Here is a 19,752-nt window from a genome sequence, read left to right as displayed (position 1 = left end):
ATGGTTCAGAACAAAATCCTCCACCAACAAAGTCCAGACCTTTATCACAAAGTGCCTAAGAACCATCTATAAGATACATTGGCCAAACACCATCACAAATAAAGATGTGTGGGAGGAAACAAACCAAGAGAGAACACCCACATAAGGAAAAGGAAGTTGGGTTGGATCGGACACACCCTAAGGAAGCCCAAAATCAATGAAACCAGACAGGCTCTAATATGAAATTCACAAGGGAAGAGAAAACAAGGAAGACCCAGAAACAAATGGAGGTCACAAGACATAGAGGCCAAGAAAGTGACGTAAAATTGGAACTGCAGAAAGTGGCCCAAAACAGAGAGCACTGGGGAAGAATTGTGGATGACCTGTGCTCCACTAGGAGAGAAAGGGTTTAAGTTGTATTTCTGGTTAAAGTCAGCCTTCCATGCTCCCACACAGAGACCACAGCAGCCCAAGTGATACCAAAATAACCAGTGGAGTGGTTTGTCCAAGAGCCGAGCTGCTGAGTGGAGTGGTCTGTCCAGAGGTTGAGTTGAGAGGAGTGGTTAGTCCAGAAGTTGAGTTGCTCAGTGAAGTAGTTTGTCCAGAAGTTGAGTGGAGGACCTTAATGCGTCCTTGAAGAGGCGTATAAACTTTCTGATTTTTCATGATGTATTCAGACAGGACTGAAATGTCCAAATTCCCTGGAAGGAAATAAAATACTAAAATGAAGTCAAACTCAAATGAACAATAGCCTTACAAAATTTATCAACCAAACAAACGTCTCACCGGTGTCGTGGTTGAGCTTCTCGTCTGGGATCATGGAGTATCTATCTCCACCCTGCGCTATGAAGGATGGCATCACCACTTTATAAACCATCTCGGGCTGAACAGGTTTGTAGCGAGGAACTCGACACTGCACGCAGACTCTAATTGAATTCCTGTTTGAGGACATGGAAACTTATCCAACAATACACATCTGAGAATCAACCTTGAATATCTTTGTGGTACCAACTGAGCTATGTCAGTAGCAGAGTATGACAGTAAGACAAAATCCACCTACCAGTAGCTCTAAAGCTCTCTAATTAACAGGTTATTATCTCATTTATTTATTTTAAACAAAAACCAATGTTTTGTAAATGTAGAAAAAAACCCACTTTGTTTTACAAGGTTATGTGACTTTTTTCACATCATTCTTTCACTGTGAAGAAATGTAATCACTGCAGAAAGTGCATCATCTTCTCTTCACAATAGATTGAAGTCCTAATATCTGTTTATAATATGTATATACAGATAAAACCAATGAAAAAAATGAAAGATACCTGATACTTGGAGGAACTCTCCTGGGTCCTGGCCATATTGTTTCAATGAGTGTTCAAAGATTTTAAACAGTGTCGATCCATTCAGCTCCAGCAGGTCAAAAGTATTTCCAAAAGGTAAGACGGCGATCACGTCCTCCATGGTGATTGAACCTGCAGACAACACATCAGCACTGTTTTTTGAGGTTCTGGTTGTTTCAGATATGTAGAAAATATAGCTGAATTCTCCACGTTTAGTTTCGGGCTGAGACAATTTTCTTAATTCTTGATATACTGTAGAGTAATTGTTGAGAAGAGAAGACAGACTGAGTACATTTATTTTTCAACACAAAATCATCTCATTTTTCCTGGCACTTTCTGGCTCAGATTATTTAATATCTTTCTGTTTTAATTTTTCTTCCATAAAAATGAGTGACACACCGTTCCTGGTACGTTCATCAATAGACTTGCGAATGCCTCCTGCGTTGAAGATGCTGGCACTGACGTGGTTCCACTGAACACTGTCTGAGAACCTGATGTTGTTGTCGACCTGAAAAAAGGAAGTGAGAAACAGATTGTCTCAGTCACACAGGGATTTTATCTTTATCCTACTACTATAATTAGGAAAGCAGTTTGTGTGTGTGTGTGTGTGTGTGTGTGTGTGTCCCCTCATTTCTCCAATCCACATTCAATCCCCTTCAATACCCCTGAAACTTATCTCCAAAGAAGGTGCAGGACGCCCTATATGCATAGTTTGCTATCAGTGTTTTTCATCATTTCATTTCTAAATTTAAATAAATACTTAGCAGTTTTAGTTTTTACTTTCAAATGCTTAATTTCAAATCCAGAAGTCACCTGCAACTACGTTTTCCACTAGACTTTGCAAAATGTCTAATCCATGGATGTATTATTCTCTCCGCTATGCGTAAGCCTGGAGGAATGGTGTTTGGTCATGTATATGCATGAATGTTTGAGTGTGCGTATATGTATCTGTCTGCCCGCACTAATTCTGCACACAACTGGGCCGAGTAACCTTATATCTGTGTGCACATTTATGACTGCAAGCTCAAGGACCTCTCGTGGTAACATTGATTTACAATTGACCACACCTAAGTCCCACCCCTTAGTTACTGTTGCTATGTCGGATAAGTCTTACAAATAGAAAACATTTGTGAAATGTTGTGGTGTTTTGTGAAATGTTATAGTGGTTTTTGAAATGTTATGTTTTTGTGAAATGTTTTAGTGTTTTCTGAAATGTTGTGGTGTTTTTTGAAATGTGTTTTTTGTGAAATGTTTGTGTTTTCTGAAATGTAATTTTTTTTTTTTAAAAATGTGTTTTGTGAAATGCTGTAGAGTTTTGTAAATGTTGTGTTTTCTGAAGTGTTTTATGAACTGTTGTGTTTTCCAAAATGTTGTGGTGTTTTGGAAATGTTATAGTGGTTTTTGAAATGTTATGTTTTTGTGAAATGTTTTAGTGTTTTCTGAAATGTTGTGGTGTTTTCTGAAATGTTGTGTTTTGTGAAATATTACAGCGTTTTTTGAAATGTGTTTTTTGTGAAATGTTTGTGTTTTCTGAAATGTAATTTTTTTTTTTTTAAAAATGTGTTTTGTGAAATGCTGTAGAGTTTTGTAAATGTTGTGTTTTCTGAAGTGTTTTATGAACTGTTGTGTTTTCCAAAATGTTGTGGTGTTTTGTGAAATGTTTTTGTGTTTTGTGAAATATTGTAGTGTTTTCTGAAATATGTAAGGTTTTCTGGAATGTTGTAGTGTTTTCCAAAATGTTTTAGTGCTTTCTAAAGTGCTTTGGGAAGTGTTGTTGTGTTTTGTGAAACATTTTTGTGTTTTGTGAAATGTAATGTTTTCTGAAATGGTTTTGTATGAAAGGGCCACTTTACTTAAGTATTGAGAGTAAAAGTACAATGCTGTACATAAAAAAGCAAGCATTCAGAAATGTTAGAATCATGATGGTTATTTCTTCTTAACATGTACAAAACCTTAAAAAAGGAGCGTACATTACTCTTAGAGAAAAGGACTGACACACTGCAGTGGAGCCGTTACTGCACAGTTACCTGTCAAAAATATTTATCTCTTTGAATCACTATTCTCCCTCTCTGCTGTGGGGAGTTACTTTCTGCTTCCATCATGAAGTTGGTCTCATTGTCCAGTGGAATTCTACTCATGTAGTCACTAGCATGTAGCATCTAATCTGGCATGCAGTCTGGACTTGACTGGAAATCGAAACCTAGCTTGAGAGTACCATATTGTATTATCTTGCCCTTCCGTGATTAACCTATGATCTTACTCACAAGCTAGGACCACTGAATGGCCAAACCTTCTGATTGTATTGCTGTAGTAGCTAAGTAACAAAGATGCTTTGGCGAAATGTTTTGGAGCAAAAGTATACATGTTCTTTCGGAAATGTAGCGGAGTAAAAGTCAAAGTTGACAGAAATATAAAAACTCAAGTAAAGTACAGGTATTCCCTGAAAAAACTTAAGTGCTGTAACAAAGTGTTACTAATTGGTTACATTACACCACTAAATAGATCTGAGTTTGGAAATGATACAGCATTGCATTCAGGCTATTACTCTACTACTACTACTACTACTTAATATTCAGTTGGTTGTAATTTGCAGCCTCACCATTAGATGCCATTAAATCCTACACACTGCTCCTTTAAAGCTAATTTTCATTTGCAGTCCCTTTATTTTATGTTCTCTGCACTGCTACAGATGTCAACATTAAATTCGTACCATAGCATCACAAATCAAGTTCCCCATGTTGCATTCCCCAAATCGACACTCCTCACGTGACGCGTTCAGGAAGACCAGAGTGTTTCCCACCACCTGAGTCAAGTAGTTGGCCAGACCCTTTTTCCATTCCTCCACGTCAGCAAGAACTTCTGGATCTGGAGACAGATGAAGTTATGTATGGCATGTCTGAAAAGGACTTCAGGAAAGTATTTCTCCCTGCAACATAAAGAGGGAATAAAACGCCCAACAGGAACAAAGTAACGTCAAAAAGCTGAGAGGAATCAGACTGAGACAAAAACTAAATAGAAAACAAGAGAGGCAGATTTTGTTTTGGTGTCTTTACCCTGTGGAATGCTGCTGTCCAGCAGGATGGGGTTTCCTGTTGTATTTACTACATTGCCTTTATCATCAAAGGTCACCTTCAGATTACCCAGATATTTTCCAAAGGCATAGGCCTGCACAACAGGAACCTGCCGCCCATCATCTGATTGCACCATGAGTAGATAAGAACCAGCAGGGACTTCAGTAGAGGGAGGGGATCCTGAAAAATAAAGGACAGAAAGAAAGATAGATACAGTGACTGTGATGAAATCTACAATGTTTGTTAAAATGTCCAATGATGCTATGGCTTCAACTAAATCTGTTCATTATAGATCAACCTATTGATTATTTTTTTAATCTACATTGTAAACTTAAAATGTGCACTCAGTAATAGTGCTCGGACGTCTGAAGTGAGAGAGAGAGAGAGAGAGAGAGAGAGAGAGAGAGAGAGAGAAAGAGAGAGAGAGAGGCAAAGGCGGGTGTGGTAATCAAAGGGCCGTTTGGCCTACAAACAAAATGGCTGACAACAGAGAACTACAAGATGGCCCAATCAAAGCTGGCTTCAGATCGGGGTAGGTGTTGCCTGACCATGTGGTCAGGACAAAGACAAAGGAAAAGAGAGCGGGAACTTTGAGTTGCCTCTTTGGGTGTAGCTCTGTTGAAAGCCTATTTGTAAATGAGTCTATGTGAATGTGATATGTGTTGCAAAGGGTGTGGATTAGTGCAGAGGATGTTTAGTTACATGCAAGACGTTGTCTGTGAACAGCATTAGCAAGCTAACATCACTTAGCTTTGACGAAGCCAACTAACCAAAAACCTCACTGCAAACAATCACAACAGTGACTCAGTAAACAGCATTAAATCACACTCAACAAGTTAAACAGTCTTGCTTAGCTTGTACAGCTGTTATAAAGCTATGCCCAGTTGTTACGTTATCAATCCTTGAAGGGATGGAGGGAAGAGTTGGTTTGAGGCATGCCGGATCATCCTGGAATAATGCGTGAACAGACGTATGTTGTAAGCTTTACTGTGTGTAGGCTTTTGATACTTTAGGTACATTCTGCTGATAACACTTAAACACTTTTACTTGAGTAACATTTTCAATACAGGACTTTTACTCATACTGGAGTGTTTTTAGACTGTGTTATTTCTACTTTTACAAAAGTTAAAGGATGTGAGTACTCCCACCACTGACACTAACAGCTGTATTCACCTCCGTACCTGTATAGAGGAAAGTGTCGCTGTGTCCACCAATGACAAGGTCGACTCCGCTGACCTTCTTGGCGATCTCCTTATCCACATCAATGCCTGCGTGACCCAGGGCGATGATCTTATTGACTCCCTGCTTCTGCAGTTCCTCCACCTGCAGCCGCACAGCAGTCACCTCGTTCTCGAACTGCAGGTGTGGTCTTGTAGAAGAAACATGGACAGAGAGGGTCGGTCTACATTTGGAAACATTGTCAGTCCTGACCCTTTTTTTAAATATGTCTATTCCTCTCAAGTCATATTGATTTTCTCTTTATTGAAACAGTTGATATTTTCAGGTAGCAGTTTGTGCATTTAATTTATAAAACTTGACTTTATCCATATCTTGAAGCATATTAGAATCTACCGAGTCTCAGATTTTTGGAGCCTTTAGCCAAAGAAACAGTGGGTTTGTTGCTTTTTCATAAGTGAGTTGTTTATAATTCTTCTCTCATCTGAGGTACAAAATCTGGATTTGTTTGTGTATTTCACCCTACTTCAACTTAGTAGTTGATTTTCTGTTACCTCCCTCTTTCGACCCACTTGATATTCTGTTCTTTTGTTTCACACGCCAGTTTAAATGACGACTTTATCTCCTGAATGATTTACGCAATTCTCTGTTGACAATTTTTGTAGTAGTCTGCATACTGTATGTAGTTGGTGGAGGCACTTTTAAACAAATGTGCAATGATAATGTTAGAGAGCAAGCAAGTTAAGGTTAGCCAGCTAGCTGTAACTAAGCTACACTGCATGGATCTGGTGTTGGTTGCTTGTTGTAATGTTGGCTAATAAAGTGAACAAACCAGCCCCAGTGTTCTTTCTCCTTGGGAAAAAAAATGCAACATGTTGTACATCATCTGTTTTGTAAATCGACGAACATTTTAATTATGTAGTTGTACTTCTTTACACTAAAAGAAAAGAAAATTGGAGTTCTTTTATTTGCGGGTTATTATGCAATGGTTTTCCTGGTTCAGCCCATGTGAGATAAAATTGGGTTGTACTTGGGGTTTGACATTGGCAGTTTTGGCCGTGCTGAGTCAAACCATGCCACACTAATTTGCATTTCCTTTGTCAGTTTTAACATGCCGAGCTGAACTGTGCTCAAGATGGACAATCTCTGGAGTAGGGCCAAAAGTGCGCCCGATTGCCTCCAAGTGGGTAGCGGTGACATCTCACTAACCCCTGACAACCCCCTTCTCCCCTCAAACAAGTGTGTGTTGCTATACTCAATTCATGTCTGTGCAGGAGACCAGAGAGAACAATGTTTTTAAAGTCTCAGCTCTCAATACCTTTGTAGCTTCTAACTGAATCTCTGTGGTTTGGAATTTAGTATCTGTCCTGCATCCCTGTTTTTACTTTTAGATATCTTCTTTAATTATCATGTTCACTTTCAGCTCTATAGTATTTATGTTAAGTTACTGCTGATGAAAACCCAACATTTCCTTATTTTTCTGCTCCACAACAAAAGCTTTTAGATAACAAAATAATGAGGGACATTTATTGCAGAATCTATAGGAAATAAAATGTGTTCATCGACAAATTAGTGGAACTTCGTTAGCAGCTTTCTTCATTAAAAACAAGTCTACTAATACCGTGGGGAGGACAAGTCCAAGCAGAAACAGCCACAGTGAGAAGATAAAATGCTGCAGACAACAGGCTGTTAATGCACCTCTGTAAACAGCTCACCTCCAACAGGTAAACTTCTTTTACCTGCCCTGCTGTATTACAGAAAACACTTGCAGCAAAATAATGAGGGGCCTTCGTTATGGGTCAGCCTGCTGCTTTTAAATGTCATAACTAAAGACAACCAGTTAAAGACAAACCTTCCAGCAGATAGCCCTGTTGTAATAGAGACAAAAAATCCCTGCTGTGCTCGGCTGACATGCCAAGTCATACCAAGTCAGGGCAAGCCAGCAAGAGTGGAGAAACAGTATATGTGGCCCATCAACTAAAATGAGTTTGACGTCCCTGCTCTTTTTTTCAGCATTTATGATATGGGCCACTGAATTTGAGGAATTTACTGTTTATCAGATCACAAATAAGACAGAAATTAGCTAGCTAGCGCAACCCAACCTTAACCATTACACAGCTGCATCCGTTGTTTGCCGGTTGGTACTGTGATACTATAATGATGTGCATGTAGACTGAATCTGTACGATGAACAGAGGTCAGTAACTAAGAGTGTCCATCAGTCGGAGGTAGGCAGAGCCTTCTCACAGCTGAGTAGGAGACTGCCCTGGGAAATATGGGGATTGAGAGTAATATGTAGTGTAATGTTTACTGTAGTGTTTATACTGTACCTTTAAGTTGACCTTTAAAGATACGTGTTGAAGCAATGTACTCTGTGCAACTGACAAATCACACACTGGTTTATTATTTTATGTATTCTTATGACACACACACTCACTGAGCACTTAAGTATTGCGGTCGAGAAGTACCTAGGCATCATTTCTAAAAATAGCATGACAATGGGCTCAGAAACACTGGTGGAAAGTTAGGGGAATTCCAGCTTGTCCTGATATGACCCTGGTAAGAGGAGGCGGTCTTAGACTGCCCAGGAAAGCATTACGAGTACAAGTAAAGAAGCGGGGTTTAGGATGAAAGGAAAAAAAGTGGAAACTCAGCAGAAATGTGACACCGTTACGATCAGAGCCAAGTGGGAAGGATTAAGAAAAAGACGACCAGCAGAAATCTTCACAATAAAAACGAGTGCGCAAACAAAGAAATTCCAGTCCTGCTCCGGAGCTTGACTCATTGAGTTGATGTGTTTGTTGCCTGCGAGAACATTAAACTCAGTTGCATCTGATTCTACGTGTCTCCAGTGATTTTTTTTACCTCTGAGTATTTGAGTTTTTGATATTTAATAGGAAACAAAGAAAATTTGTTCGAGAAGATGGGAACGAGGTCGCAAGCTTTCTGGCCCAGCTCCACACCTTTAAATTTATGTTTCGACAAATACTATCCATGTGAGGGAAAATCGAACCTGCATTGTTGAAGATCAGGTCATCCTCCAATGAACTGACAGCATCAGCATTTCACCAATGGTGGTTGCCTATAGTGTTGTGTCTATCCAATCTATCCAGGGTTGGATAAGACACACAGGGGAATTTTTTCCCATTCTGACTGCCAAGACCAAACATAATGTGTAATGCTGATGAGACATTATGGCCTGACCCAGATCTGAGATGAGATGATGAGAACCCTGATGCTGATGCTGAAGAGTCAGTTCTCTTAGCTTTATAAATATGTGCAAAAAAATCTGCATCCTAAAGTTAATAAGATTTGCAACCCCGCTGAAACAAGAAGGGGTTTTTTGTCATCAAGTTGTAATAGTGTGTTTTGGTATTCCAGCTAACTTTAAGCCCCTATTCAATAAGTGAGTTGGTACGTGCCAATTGCTGACAGTGAGAGGAGGGATATACAGATTTATCATACTTTTATAATTTTATTTAACACTCAATGATTATGTTAGGTCAATCATAACCTTGTTGTGAGACTGTTTCCAGTATTAACAAAGGAGTAATATTTATGTACCTTTATTTTCATGAGAACATGTTGAGTATTTTGGTCAGTGAACACTCCCTGCCGCGCTGTGGTACATGCGCATTAGAAGTTCTCTCTCAGTCTGCATTTGGAGCTGAGAGAGACAGGTTTAGAAGTTCTCTCTCAGTCTGCATTTGGAGCTGAGAGAGACAGGTATGCTGACGGAGCAAATTAGCTTCTAAAAGTTGTCCTAGTGTTTAAAACACAGCATTGTAATGATATTTCAAAGAGCTATGTAAGACAGTTGTAATGCATAAAGCACAAGTCTGTACTGTAAAGCGTTTTGACGTTACCTCAGAAGTTAGCGTTGCATTGTTTTCAACTGTGTTCCTTTGAAGTGCCGCTGCTCGCATCAAGTCGCGCTTGGCGACGCAAGGCATTATGGGAAATATAGTTTTTCTCTGGGATTTGTATAAAATGAATGTAAAGTGTATTTTTATTTGTCTAATGTTGAGTATGTGTGTGTGTAAGTGCACACAAGGTCAATGTGCTTACTCTGTGATGAATTAGACATGTGAGACAGGGCATATTTATTTTTGTCATTTGTTCTACTTTGTTATTTTATGCATCCTTTACAGTATCCTGAGAGGACAGAAGGATGTGAACTGATGCAGTCCGTGTCACATGTTGTACCATTACAGGTATGATTGGAAAAAAATATATAACCACTATACGATCGTTTCAATTCATGCTTGATCATGTTGATCATGCTGTTCATTTTATTTATGTGCTATAGAAATTGTATAAATGTTTTGTTGTACTCAGTCTGCATTTGGAGCTGAGAGAGACAGTATCCTGAGAGGAGAGAAGGGTGTGAACTGATGCAGTCCCTGTCACATGTTGTACCATTACAGACTCATTCAGTAAAAGAGATCCAAAGAGAGCCGTGGTGCCGTGGTGATTTTGTGGTGTGTTGCAAACGTGCTACAAAGTTTCATAGTCTTGTCGAGTGCTTTTATTCTGTTACATTACCGATCCTTTTTTTTAATCAATTATTCCACTAGTTAAACACTGTTTTCTAGTTAGGCAACACATAACTTCTCCTGGGAATTCTATGCCCCAAATTTTTAGCACTTCTCTCAGGAAGCTTTTTTCCTGCACATTTTTTTAGACTATGGGCCGGATCCACTAAAGGTTTGCGTGTATAAAACATGTACAAACTGATTTACTAACAGTGCGCACTAAGGGTTGCGTCTTTCAAATGTGCAAAATAGCGTGTCTGCATCCAGTTAGTACGTTTGCTGCAATGAATATGCAATATGGGGCGTTTACACGCAATTGTGCATGTGCTGGGAGGAGAAAATGTAAATATATTAATTTAGCACACGCAAACTGATTTATCAAACCTGAAAGCAATTTTGCAAATAGAAACTGCGTCTATATTTAACACGTGTCAAAGGAATGAAATGAGGGAACAATCATTAAAACATATCGCCTATCCAGCATTGCCATTTTGGAACTGTTGGAAGAACTCAGAGCGGATTCGGAGCCAGCCACGAGAAGGAGTCACGCAATACCTGCAATGACAAAACTCCTTGCAAGTTTCCGGTTTTTTTTTGCAACTGGGTCATTCCAGCGTACGGTAGCTATTACTCCTTGAATGAGTCCAGAAATCGCTAACACACGCATTCATTGAATGTGCAGTGCGTTTGTGATGCCACAGGCATCATTACCAATGTTGTGGCAAAATATCCCGGGTCAGTACACGATTCTTTTATTCTGAGAATCTGTTTTCTGTTTTCCAAGTTGCAAGATGGCGAGTTTGGAGATGGCTGGCTTGTAGGTGAGTCAATCTGTAAAATCCTTTGTGAAATAATTACATTAAAAACAAGAGCGTGTTTCATATTGATTCATATGTTTTTTAAGGTGATAGTGCATACCCCCTACACCCCTTCCTCCAGACACCCGTTCTCAACCCGACCACTGCCGGAGAGATAAAGTACAACTAGGCCCATATCCGTACACAGAATATTTTATGGAGCGTGCCTTTGGAATCCTGAAGAGCAGGGTCCGTTGTTTGGATCACACTGGAGGAGCACTGCTGTACAGGCCAGAAAAAGTGGCCCAGATTGTAGTGACCTGCTACATTGCCAAGCAACAATAACATCGCCAAGCAACACGGGCTGGAGCATAATGCCATGCCGGAGGAGAACGCCGACCTGCCCCCCCTCGTATGGAGCAACAACCCAATGCTGCGGGGATGCAGACACACAGCAATCTCATTCGAAGTCACTTCTTGTGAGCTGTTTGGTATATGCATTTATTTTTCTATTTTCATTCAATACTATGTAATGCAGAAACACACCTTGATTAAACATATGCTGTAGATTAGAATACGAGTGCTAGTGTGACCCAATAAACTGCAGAGCGTTGCAAAGTTAAGCAAATCAACATTTACTGAAAAAAAGACTTTCTAGATTCCAAACATTATTATCAAATGAAATACTCAGTCTCATTAACGTCTAATTATGTTAAGTCACACAAAATCATATTAAAGACACATTGTTTCAGTCACAAAATATATAGGCTATATTTCTAACATTTATCGTGGCAAAAAAACAAAACTAAACAGTTCTTTATCGTATAGCCTGTTTTACACTAAATGAATATTCACAGCCAATATAAGAAAACTTAAATGTGACAGTTGAGTGTATGATTTGTGTTTCCTTTTACGCAGGTGGAACTTGTCCGCCGTGCGCACCTCTCCTCCCTCTCCGGTCCCTGGCTGTTCATCTCATCTACTGTGCCCCCACCTGTTTTATTTGCAGACGTTTTATTATATGCCAATTTTTCTTTTGTTCTTCTGATGTCTTGATATCTTTTTTTCACTTCATCCACTGTTCGCATCGTTTTACTAGCAGCATCTACTTTTTCACAGATTTCTTCCCATATAGCATTCCTTTGTGAGACAGTCAGGTTTCTTTGCTGTAGCTCATTTAAGTGTTTATTGGCCTCATCTACCAACATCTCTAATTCCATAGGGTCGAATCTCACTTTGCGCTTTCTCTCCAAACTCGCCATGCTGCAAACCATGAAACACGCAAAACCCTCATTTAAATAAGGTGTCTCCAACACGTTTGCACCTGTTGTCATTTACGCAATCACTCTTAGTAAATCACCCACAAACCGCAGTTCAGCCCCACATGCAAAATTCTAGATTGCGCACGCAAATTAGTACACGCAAATTGGGATCTTAGTAGATCCAGCCCTGTGTATCCACTACAATAAAGGATTTAACTTGTACACTGTCAGATGAAGCACAATGCTTATTGGAGATTTGTTACTCAACAATCTTGTACACAACATGTTTTCTTTTCCTCTTTTCTCCTCTCTTCTTAAGCATATCAAAATTCCCTCTCACTTTGTGTGACAGTTGGACAGGAAACAGTGTATTCTATGTCCTACTGATGTAGACCATGAAATTAAGAGACAGTGTGTATGTCATCATCATATTTACAGTTTGAAGGCCTTCAAATGAGCATGAAACAGAGTTAGAAGCAAACAGAGATATCACAAGGAAAACTTCCACTTACCAGGCTGAGAAATTACAGGAGTCTCCTGTGTTGTGTATCCAATCACTCCCACCTTCTCGCTGCCAACAGTAAGGATCTCATGAGGTAAATAAGAGCTGCCAAAAGTTGAAGCCAGAGTTCTGTCTGTTTTGATGTTAGCGCTGAGAACCATAAAATTGATCTGCTCCAAAAACGGTCTCATGAGTCCCTCCACTCCATTATCAAACTCGTGATTTCCAAAAGCCTGAACAACAAAAGGTAAATTTTAATCAAGAACTGCAGAAAGACATTCAGAACTGCTCTCTCTGATATCACATTAAACACAAGTGCAGACATATATTATACGAGGCCTTGTTGAGTACAATAACACACGGACTAGTAACTAATTAGACTGACTTCAGATTTGGTCAGTACAATCTTATGACCTTAACAATTAAAATTTTGACTTTTCATGGAGTGACACTGCCAAGGAAACACATATTTACTTCTCAACAAATATGACCGTAATCAGCCAAATAGGGGGAAATCAGTTTTGAAAAGCCATAACTCCTACGTCTTAAATATGACTTACAGCAAACTTGGTACAGACATTCATCTAATACTCACTCTACAAATGTGCCTCAAGAATCATTTAAGTCCACGAGACTAGACTTTCCACCATTTTGAACTTCTTCTCTCTTCTCCGAAACCCTAGGTCCGATTTGTACCGATTTGAAGTTTTCTGTGAATCATTACTAAACCTAGCTTATCAAAAGTTATTATTAGCATATTGGTATATAATTATATTTTATAATATTGTACACCAATACCAATTCACTTAAAAGGGTGTGGCCCAGTAAATCAATAAGCCTAACTCCACAGCCACTGGGCTAACCTTCAGGAAATTTGTAGGAAATGTCCACATTAGCACCTAAAAGATACCCTGAAAGCTCCATTCAAATCAATCACTAGGGGACATGCTCCCCCGTAGTCTCGCCACCAGACAGTCAGAGATCTCCGCCTACTGATAGTCTGGGAAAGTCTAAAGGACTATGTTTACGAGCACAAGAGTTCAGCAAGCCACCAAAGGACCGCCCTGCGGATTTACTATTGGTTCTGCAACGTAGGGAGTTTTTTTAAACTCTGAAATTGTATCCACCCATCTAAACACAAAATCAGGGAGAAAGACATCGGTCTTTAGTTAAGCAAAGCGTCTAAAGGCGGAGGTGCAGCGCCAACTGGGTGTGGCCAGGCAGATTTTGCAAGTTTGGCACACCGTGCACGCTGGCATTATTATTACTATTATCATTATTATTATTATTATTTTTATTATTACAAAAGCAAAAAACCGGCCTGGCATGACACAAACCAGACTGTATATCAACTCAATCATTAAAAAATTCACAGGATATGTTTTATGACATGTTAAACCACATGTGTAAATTGATTTGGAGTACAGTCTGTCCAAACATCACCAAAGTGGCTTTTTGTAATCTAGCTGTTGAAGCATGTCCCCAAAATGTTTTTGCAATTGACCAATAGGGAGTGACCATGTTTCCCAAGAAGGGCGTGGCCCGGCACAGATTTGGTCATAAATGAATGAGCGTTTGTTCGATGGTTATAAAACCTGTCAGTTATCTTTATTGCAGGGATCATAAACTGTCAATAGTCTTGGTCCTCTGCAGCTAACGGTCCATGTTGGCTTGAGGCTAACCCATGCATTCTCTGACTCCACTCTTCTCTCTGTTGTTTTATGAGATAGATCATTGAGATAGATAGATAGATAGATAGATAGATAGATAGATCTGTAAACATGAAAATATATTGTTACCTGTACTAAATTAACTTGTTTCAAATTTAATGTTTCAAATAAGTCTATCATATTAATTGTAACTAAAACTACTGCTGTTGTATGCCTCCAAGAACCCGTCAAGTTGCCATAACAGTTTACATCCATGTCCTAGTAGGGTAGTTTCCGACTGATATTCTGATTGTTTTTCTGTAGTTTACATTAAGTTTTTACATCCATTATTCATTAATTTCATAATCTTCTCTACTTGAGTAGCATAAATATAAATCATTAAATGAAAATCTAAACCCACCCTTCTCTTTAGATTGGGTTAGCATACTATGTTTTTTCATTTCCTTTTACAATTCCAGATATTGAGCATAGCGTTAGTTCAGGCAGGCCATGGAGTCAAGCTCAGCTCACATCCCAGCTACATCAGCTGATCTCAAGCAGCCCATTCCGCTAACTGCTAATAGATCACATGACACCTGTCTATGCAACCAATTGGCAATTCTCAATACGGACACCCTATTTAAACTGCTCTGGTCTAACTACTGTTGCTGCTTCCTTTGCAAGCCACTTTGAAACCTGCCTCCACCTTTTGCTTTTATGCTGTATTTGACTAATCAATGTCATTTCAGTTTGTCATTGATGCTGGCTTTGTTCTGTACCAGGGGGTCAAGTAGGTTTGCTCTGTCTGCCTTAAGCTTTCCATGCAGGCGTGGGGAGGGTAGAGAGGATTGCTCTCTCCGCCTTCAGCTTTCCACGCCGGTGCATGGAGGGCAAGAGAGGTCCCAGAATAGAGCCATACCACCAAATATCAAAAGAAATAAAGCTTTGTTTGACTAAGGTGGTCCTGACTGAAATAGTTTGGAAGCACTGTATTCCAAAAACTACTATTTGGAATAATTACTGGTAAGGTTTGGAATAAGAACAAGAATTGCGGAACAATCATAATTTTTATACTTAATACTCTCACTCATGTCAATTTATTTTCCAAAACTTGGTACTTCTATATAAAGAGGGTTTCTATGTCCCCAGTAAGATAGGTTCCCAATTATCTAATTTTCTTTTAATCTGACTCAATTAATATCTATCTTTGTGTTCTTGTGAGCTGTGTTTTCAGTTAGTACCGCTCACACTTAGTTTCAATTAAGCCCCGTGTCTACAAAAACTTTCAGTATAGTACCCTGAGGACCAAAAGTAACCCCTATGGACATGTACCTAGACCCTAGATCAGTTTAGTGTTTCTACCACAGACAGTACTCTTTTTTTGGGGGGGCATTTAATTGATAGGACAGACAAGTGTGAAAGGGAGAGAGAGAGAGGGGGGGGGTGACATGCAGCAAAGGGCCACAGGCCGGAGCCGAACCCGGGCCGCTAAGGCAACAGCCTTGTACACGGGGTGCCTGCTCTACCACTAAGCCACCGACGCCGCACGGACAGTACTCTTGAATGTGGAAGGGGTTGCTGTCACTCAGGTTCGTCCAGCTTTGCTGTATTTCCTCTTCACCAATGATGCAGAGGGAAGTTTGCAACTTGTTTATTGTCCAAAGAATGGGTTTGCACGTCAAGATTTTCAGAACATAAAAGGACAGGCTGGAGTGACAGTGTCCCTCAATGGAATATTGTGCATTGAGTCCTTTTCAGGCAACAGCAGGGGTTTAGTGCTGCCAGAGCACTCTGGAACAACGCTCCACTACTTTATTTTTCTCCAAGTGAGGATTAGAGAACATGCAGTTCACATAATCCAGTCAGAATTAATGTTTATATATTTTAAGGTGTGTTGATGGATTCACACAGTCAACCCACGTATTCTGTGACATTACAACTAAAACCTAAAAAGTTGTTGGCAGTCGGCCCAATGGATTAAGTTATTTAAACCTATCTCCTCCCACAATTTTTGCTCAATTGACACCAAACTTGCTACAGAGCATCTTCAGACTGTCCTACAAAAACAGTTTCTCAGATTTTTGATTTATCAAAAATACAGTGCATCAAAATGTTTGACTGTAAACGGTACCTTAAACATATACATGCAAATTCTTGCTAAATAAATCTTCAATGTTCATGAAAAAAATGACAAAATTCTAGAGTCATGGTAGATGATGTGTGGCATCACTCGTGACCGAGTTCAGAATTTGGGCTAGTTTTCCATGAATTGTGAGAATTAATTATATTAAAAGTCGCAACTATTCCCATGCCCACACATCTGCAACTTACCCGGCTTACACTTCTGTCTGGAGTAAAATCTAAATATTAGCACAATTTAATATCAATAAATCATTACATACATAAGTAATCATCTTAAATATTTAGGCTAATATAATTTAGATCTGCCCTGTAAAAGTGTGTGTATAGCGCACTGAATGAGTGTTTTGTGCGAAGAGGACCTTACATGTGAGTGCATTGTGTTTTCTTATGACAAGCGGTAATAACATTTTTGGTGGTTTTGTGTGTGTTTTGGCGGGTTTTGAACACTTTTTGGTCTGGAAATCATCAGCTGTACCTGGTGAGTGACATTGAAATGGCTGCTGTGAATATGGATATTGGCCAAACTGATAAATCCAGGTGTGCCTTACACTCCAGCAGTCACATCAACAATGATCAGGCTTTAACTCTGGCGCAAAGCATCAAATGACAACAAATATGTTTAGTAGTGAACACGGTCCCTTTACAAATAATAGTAATAAGGAGCCTGTTACCGTTACCTCAATCCGTTGCTTTGCATCCTCCGACAGATGGTCTGGAGGCCTACGCCAAATAGCTCCACTATTTCCTTCACTTTGAAACCATACCAGTGTAGTGTGTGGCATATTTGATGTACATGAGTTATTACCTCATTGTTTTGAGTTAGTATCCCTCAATGATGTTATCCATCGTGAGAGATGAAGAGTATGGATTGTCGAAGGCTGTAACTGTACTCATTCACCTCATTATTGGACTTGGTATCTCATTATTTTGACTTAGTATCTCATTATTTTGACTAAGTATCTCATTATTTTTGACTAAGTATCTCATAATTTTGACTTAGTATCCCATTATTTTTGACTAAGTATCTCATTATTTTTGACTAAGTATCTCATAATTTTGACTTAGTATCCCATTATTTTTGACTTAGTATCTCATTATTTTGACTTAGTATCTCATTATTTTTGACTAAGTATCTCATTATTTTTGACTTAGTATCTCATTATTTCGGCTTAGTAAGTCATTATTTTGACTCAGTATCTTATTATTTTGAGATAGTATCTCATTATTTTGACTTAGTATCTCATTATTTTTGAGATAGTATCTCATTATTTTTGACTCAGTATCTCATTATTTTTTAGATAGTATCTCATTATTTCGACTTAGTATCTCATTATTTCGAGTTAGTATCTCATTATTTTGACTTAGTAAGTCATTATTTTGACTTAGTATCTCATTATTTTGAGTTATTAGATCTTATTTTTTTCCATCAAGTGGCAGAAATGGGCTTCCATAGTAACACCCTTCTTGCCGGACTTCCCAAAAAGACTGTGGGATGGCTCCAGCTTATTCAAAATGCTGCAGCCAGAGTGCTGACTGGAACTAGAAAAACAGAACATATTACTCCCATAGTCAAAAACACTCCACTGGCTTGCGATAAAATACAGAATTGATTTAAAAAATACTCCTCACTGTTCACAAAGCACTTCATGGTCCGGCTCCTCAATACATCTCTAACCTGCTCACTGCCTACATAGCCCTCAGATCACCAGACACTGGTCTCCTAACTGTGCCCATGATCCACAATAAGCTTGTTGAAGGTATATTCAGTCGGCCCCACTCTCTGGAACAAACTGCCTGATGATCTGAGATTCTCTGCAACTGTGTCATCCTTTAAAGACAAGCTTAGGGCCTACCTGTTCTCCCATGCCTATGAATAATTAGTGTCTCTGTCTGTCTATTTGTCTCTCTTGCTTCCTCTTCTCTCTAGAGTTCTCTTTTGGGGATATGTGATCGGGTATGTCTGTGTGGTGGGTGGGTGGGGGATGAATTACTCTCAAGAATTACTATGTTTTTATTCACACATGTTGTATGTCACTGAGGCAAAGGCAAAAAATTACAGCAAAGTTCACCAAACGATGTACCCACACTCATCATGTTGAGTAGTGCACAATGGCGGCCTCACAGAACCTATTCCATGGCCACTGGCATCAGACAGACTGCCTGCTGCCCGCCTTGCTCTTCCTCCTTTTACTGGACTGGATCATGAGAAGATCAAGAGAATACAGTGGATGGTGTGGTTCCAGCTACATGATCTGGACTTTGCAGATGACACAGCCTTAACATGATCCACCCACAAATGCAAGCAAAGACAAACCTGCTCGCAAAAACATCTGCCAAGAATGGCCTCACCATCAACATAGACAACACCTGGGTAACGCACACTAACAACACCAGCAATGACTCCATCTGACTTGGGCAGAGCTAGAAGACGTTACCAACTTCACCTAACTCAGAGGTGTTATGGGCAAGGGTGGAGGGACGGATGCATACATTCAAGCCAAATTTGGAAAGTTTACAGCAACTTTTGTTACACTGAGGCCCATCTCACCAAACTCACCAATGTTCAATCAGTGCTGCTCCATGGTTCAGAAACATGGAGAATAACAAAATCCTCCACCAACAAAGTCCAGACCTTTATCATCAAGTGCCCAAGAAAAATCTGCAGGATACATTGGCCAAACACCATCAGAAATAAAGATGTATGGAAGGAAACAAACCAAGAGAGAACAGACACCCACATGAGGAAAAGGAAGTGGGGTTGGATCAGACACAGCCCAAAATCAGTTTAACCAGACAAGCTCTATAATGAAACCCAAAAGGGAAAACAAGGAAGACCCGGAAATAGCTGGAGGAGGTCAACAAGACATAGAGGCCAAGGAAATGAAGTAAAGATGGAGCTGCAGAAAGTGGCCCAAATCAGCGAGCACTGGAAAAGATTTGTGGATGACCTGTGCTCCACTAGGAGAGAAAGAGTTTAAGTTGTGTTTCTGGTTAAAGTCAGCCTTCCATGCTCCCACACAGAGACCACAGCAGCCCAAGTGAGACCAGAATAACCAGTGGAGTGGTTTGTGCAAGAGCCGAGCTGCTGAGTGGAGTGGTCTGTCCAGAGGTTGAGTTGAGAGGAGTGGTTTGTCCAGAAGTTGAGTTGAGAGGAGTGGTTTGTCCAGAAGTTGAGTTGCTCAGTGAAGTAGTTTGTCCAGAAGTTGAGTGGAGGACCTTAATGCGTCCTTGAAGAGGCGTATAAACTTTCTGATTTTTCATGATGTATTCAGGCAGGACTGAAACATCCAAATTCCCTGGAAG

General features: G+C 39.7%; 2 protein-coding genes across 2 annotated transcripts in view; both read right to left on the bottom strand.

Moving 5' to 3' along the window:
• Positions 1–265: 265 nt before the first annotated feature.
• LOC126384242 (snake venom 5'-nucleotidase-like) overlaps positions 266–19,752 on the bottom strand; it is a 39,152-nt gene continuing 19,665 nt past the window's right edge. The window contains exons 9-10 of the mRNA XM_050035204.1: positions 19,398–19,745; positions 266–362 (exon numbers count right to left, since the gene is read on the bottom strand). Coding sequence (XP_049891161.1) covers positions 19,447–19,745 — 299 coding nt within the window. The 3' untranslated portion in view covers positions 266–362; positions 19,398–19,446. The remainder of the gene's footprint in view (positions 363–19,397; positions 19,746–19,752) is intronic.
• Positions 5,617–19,430, bottom strand: LOC126384191 (5'-nucleotidase-like). Its single transcript, XM_050035144.1, has 3 exons — positions 18,535–19,430; positions 12,669–12,891; positions 5,617–5,756 (listed from the first exon to the last, which is right to left on the bottom strand). Exons 1-3 carry the CDS (start codon positions 18,541–18,543, stop codon positions 5,728–5,730), a joined length of 261 nt encoding a protein of 86 aa, XP_049891101.1. The 5' UTR covers positions 18,544–19,430; the 3' UTR covers positions 5,617–5,727.

Source organism: Epinephelus moara, chromosome 22 (assembly GCF_006386435.1).
Source record: "Epinephelus moara isolate mb chromosome 22, YSFRI_EMoa_1.0, whole genome shotgun sequence".
In the NCBI taxonomy this organism is placed as follows: domain Eukaryota; kingdom Metazoa; phylum Chordata; class Actinopteri; order Perciformes; family Serranidae; genus Epinephelus; species Epinephelus moara.
The sequence above is the reverse complement of the archived record's forward strand: the minus strand, read 5'-3'. Positions and strand labels throughout refer to the sequence as shown.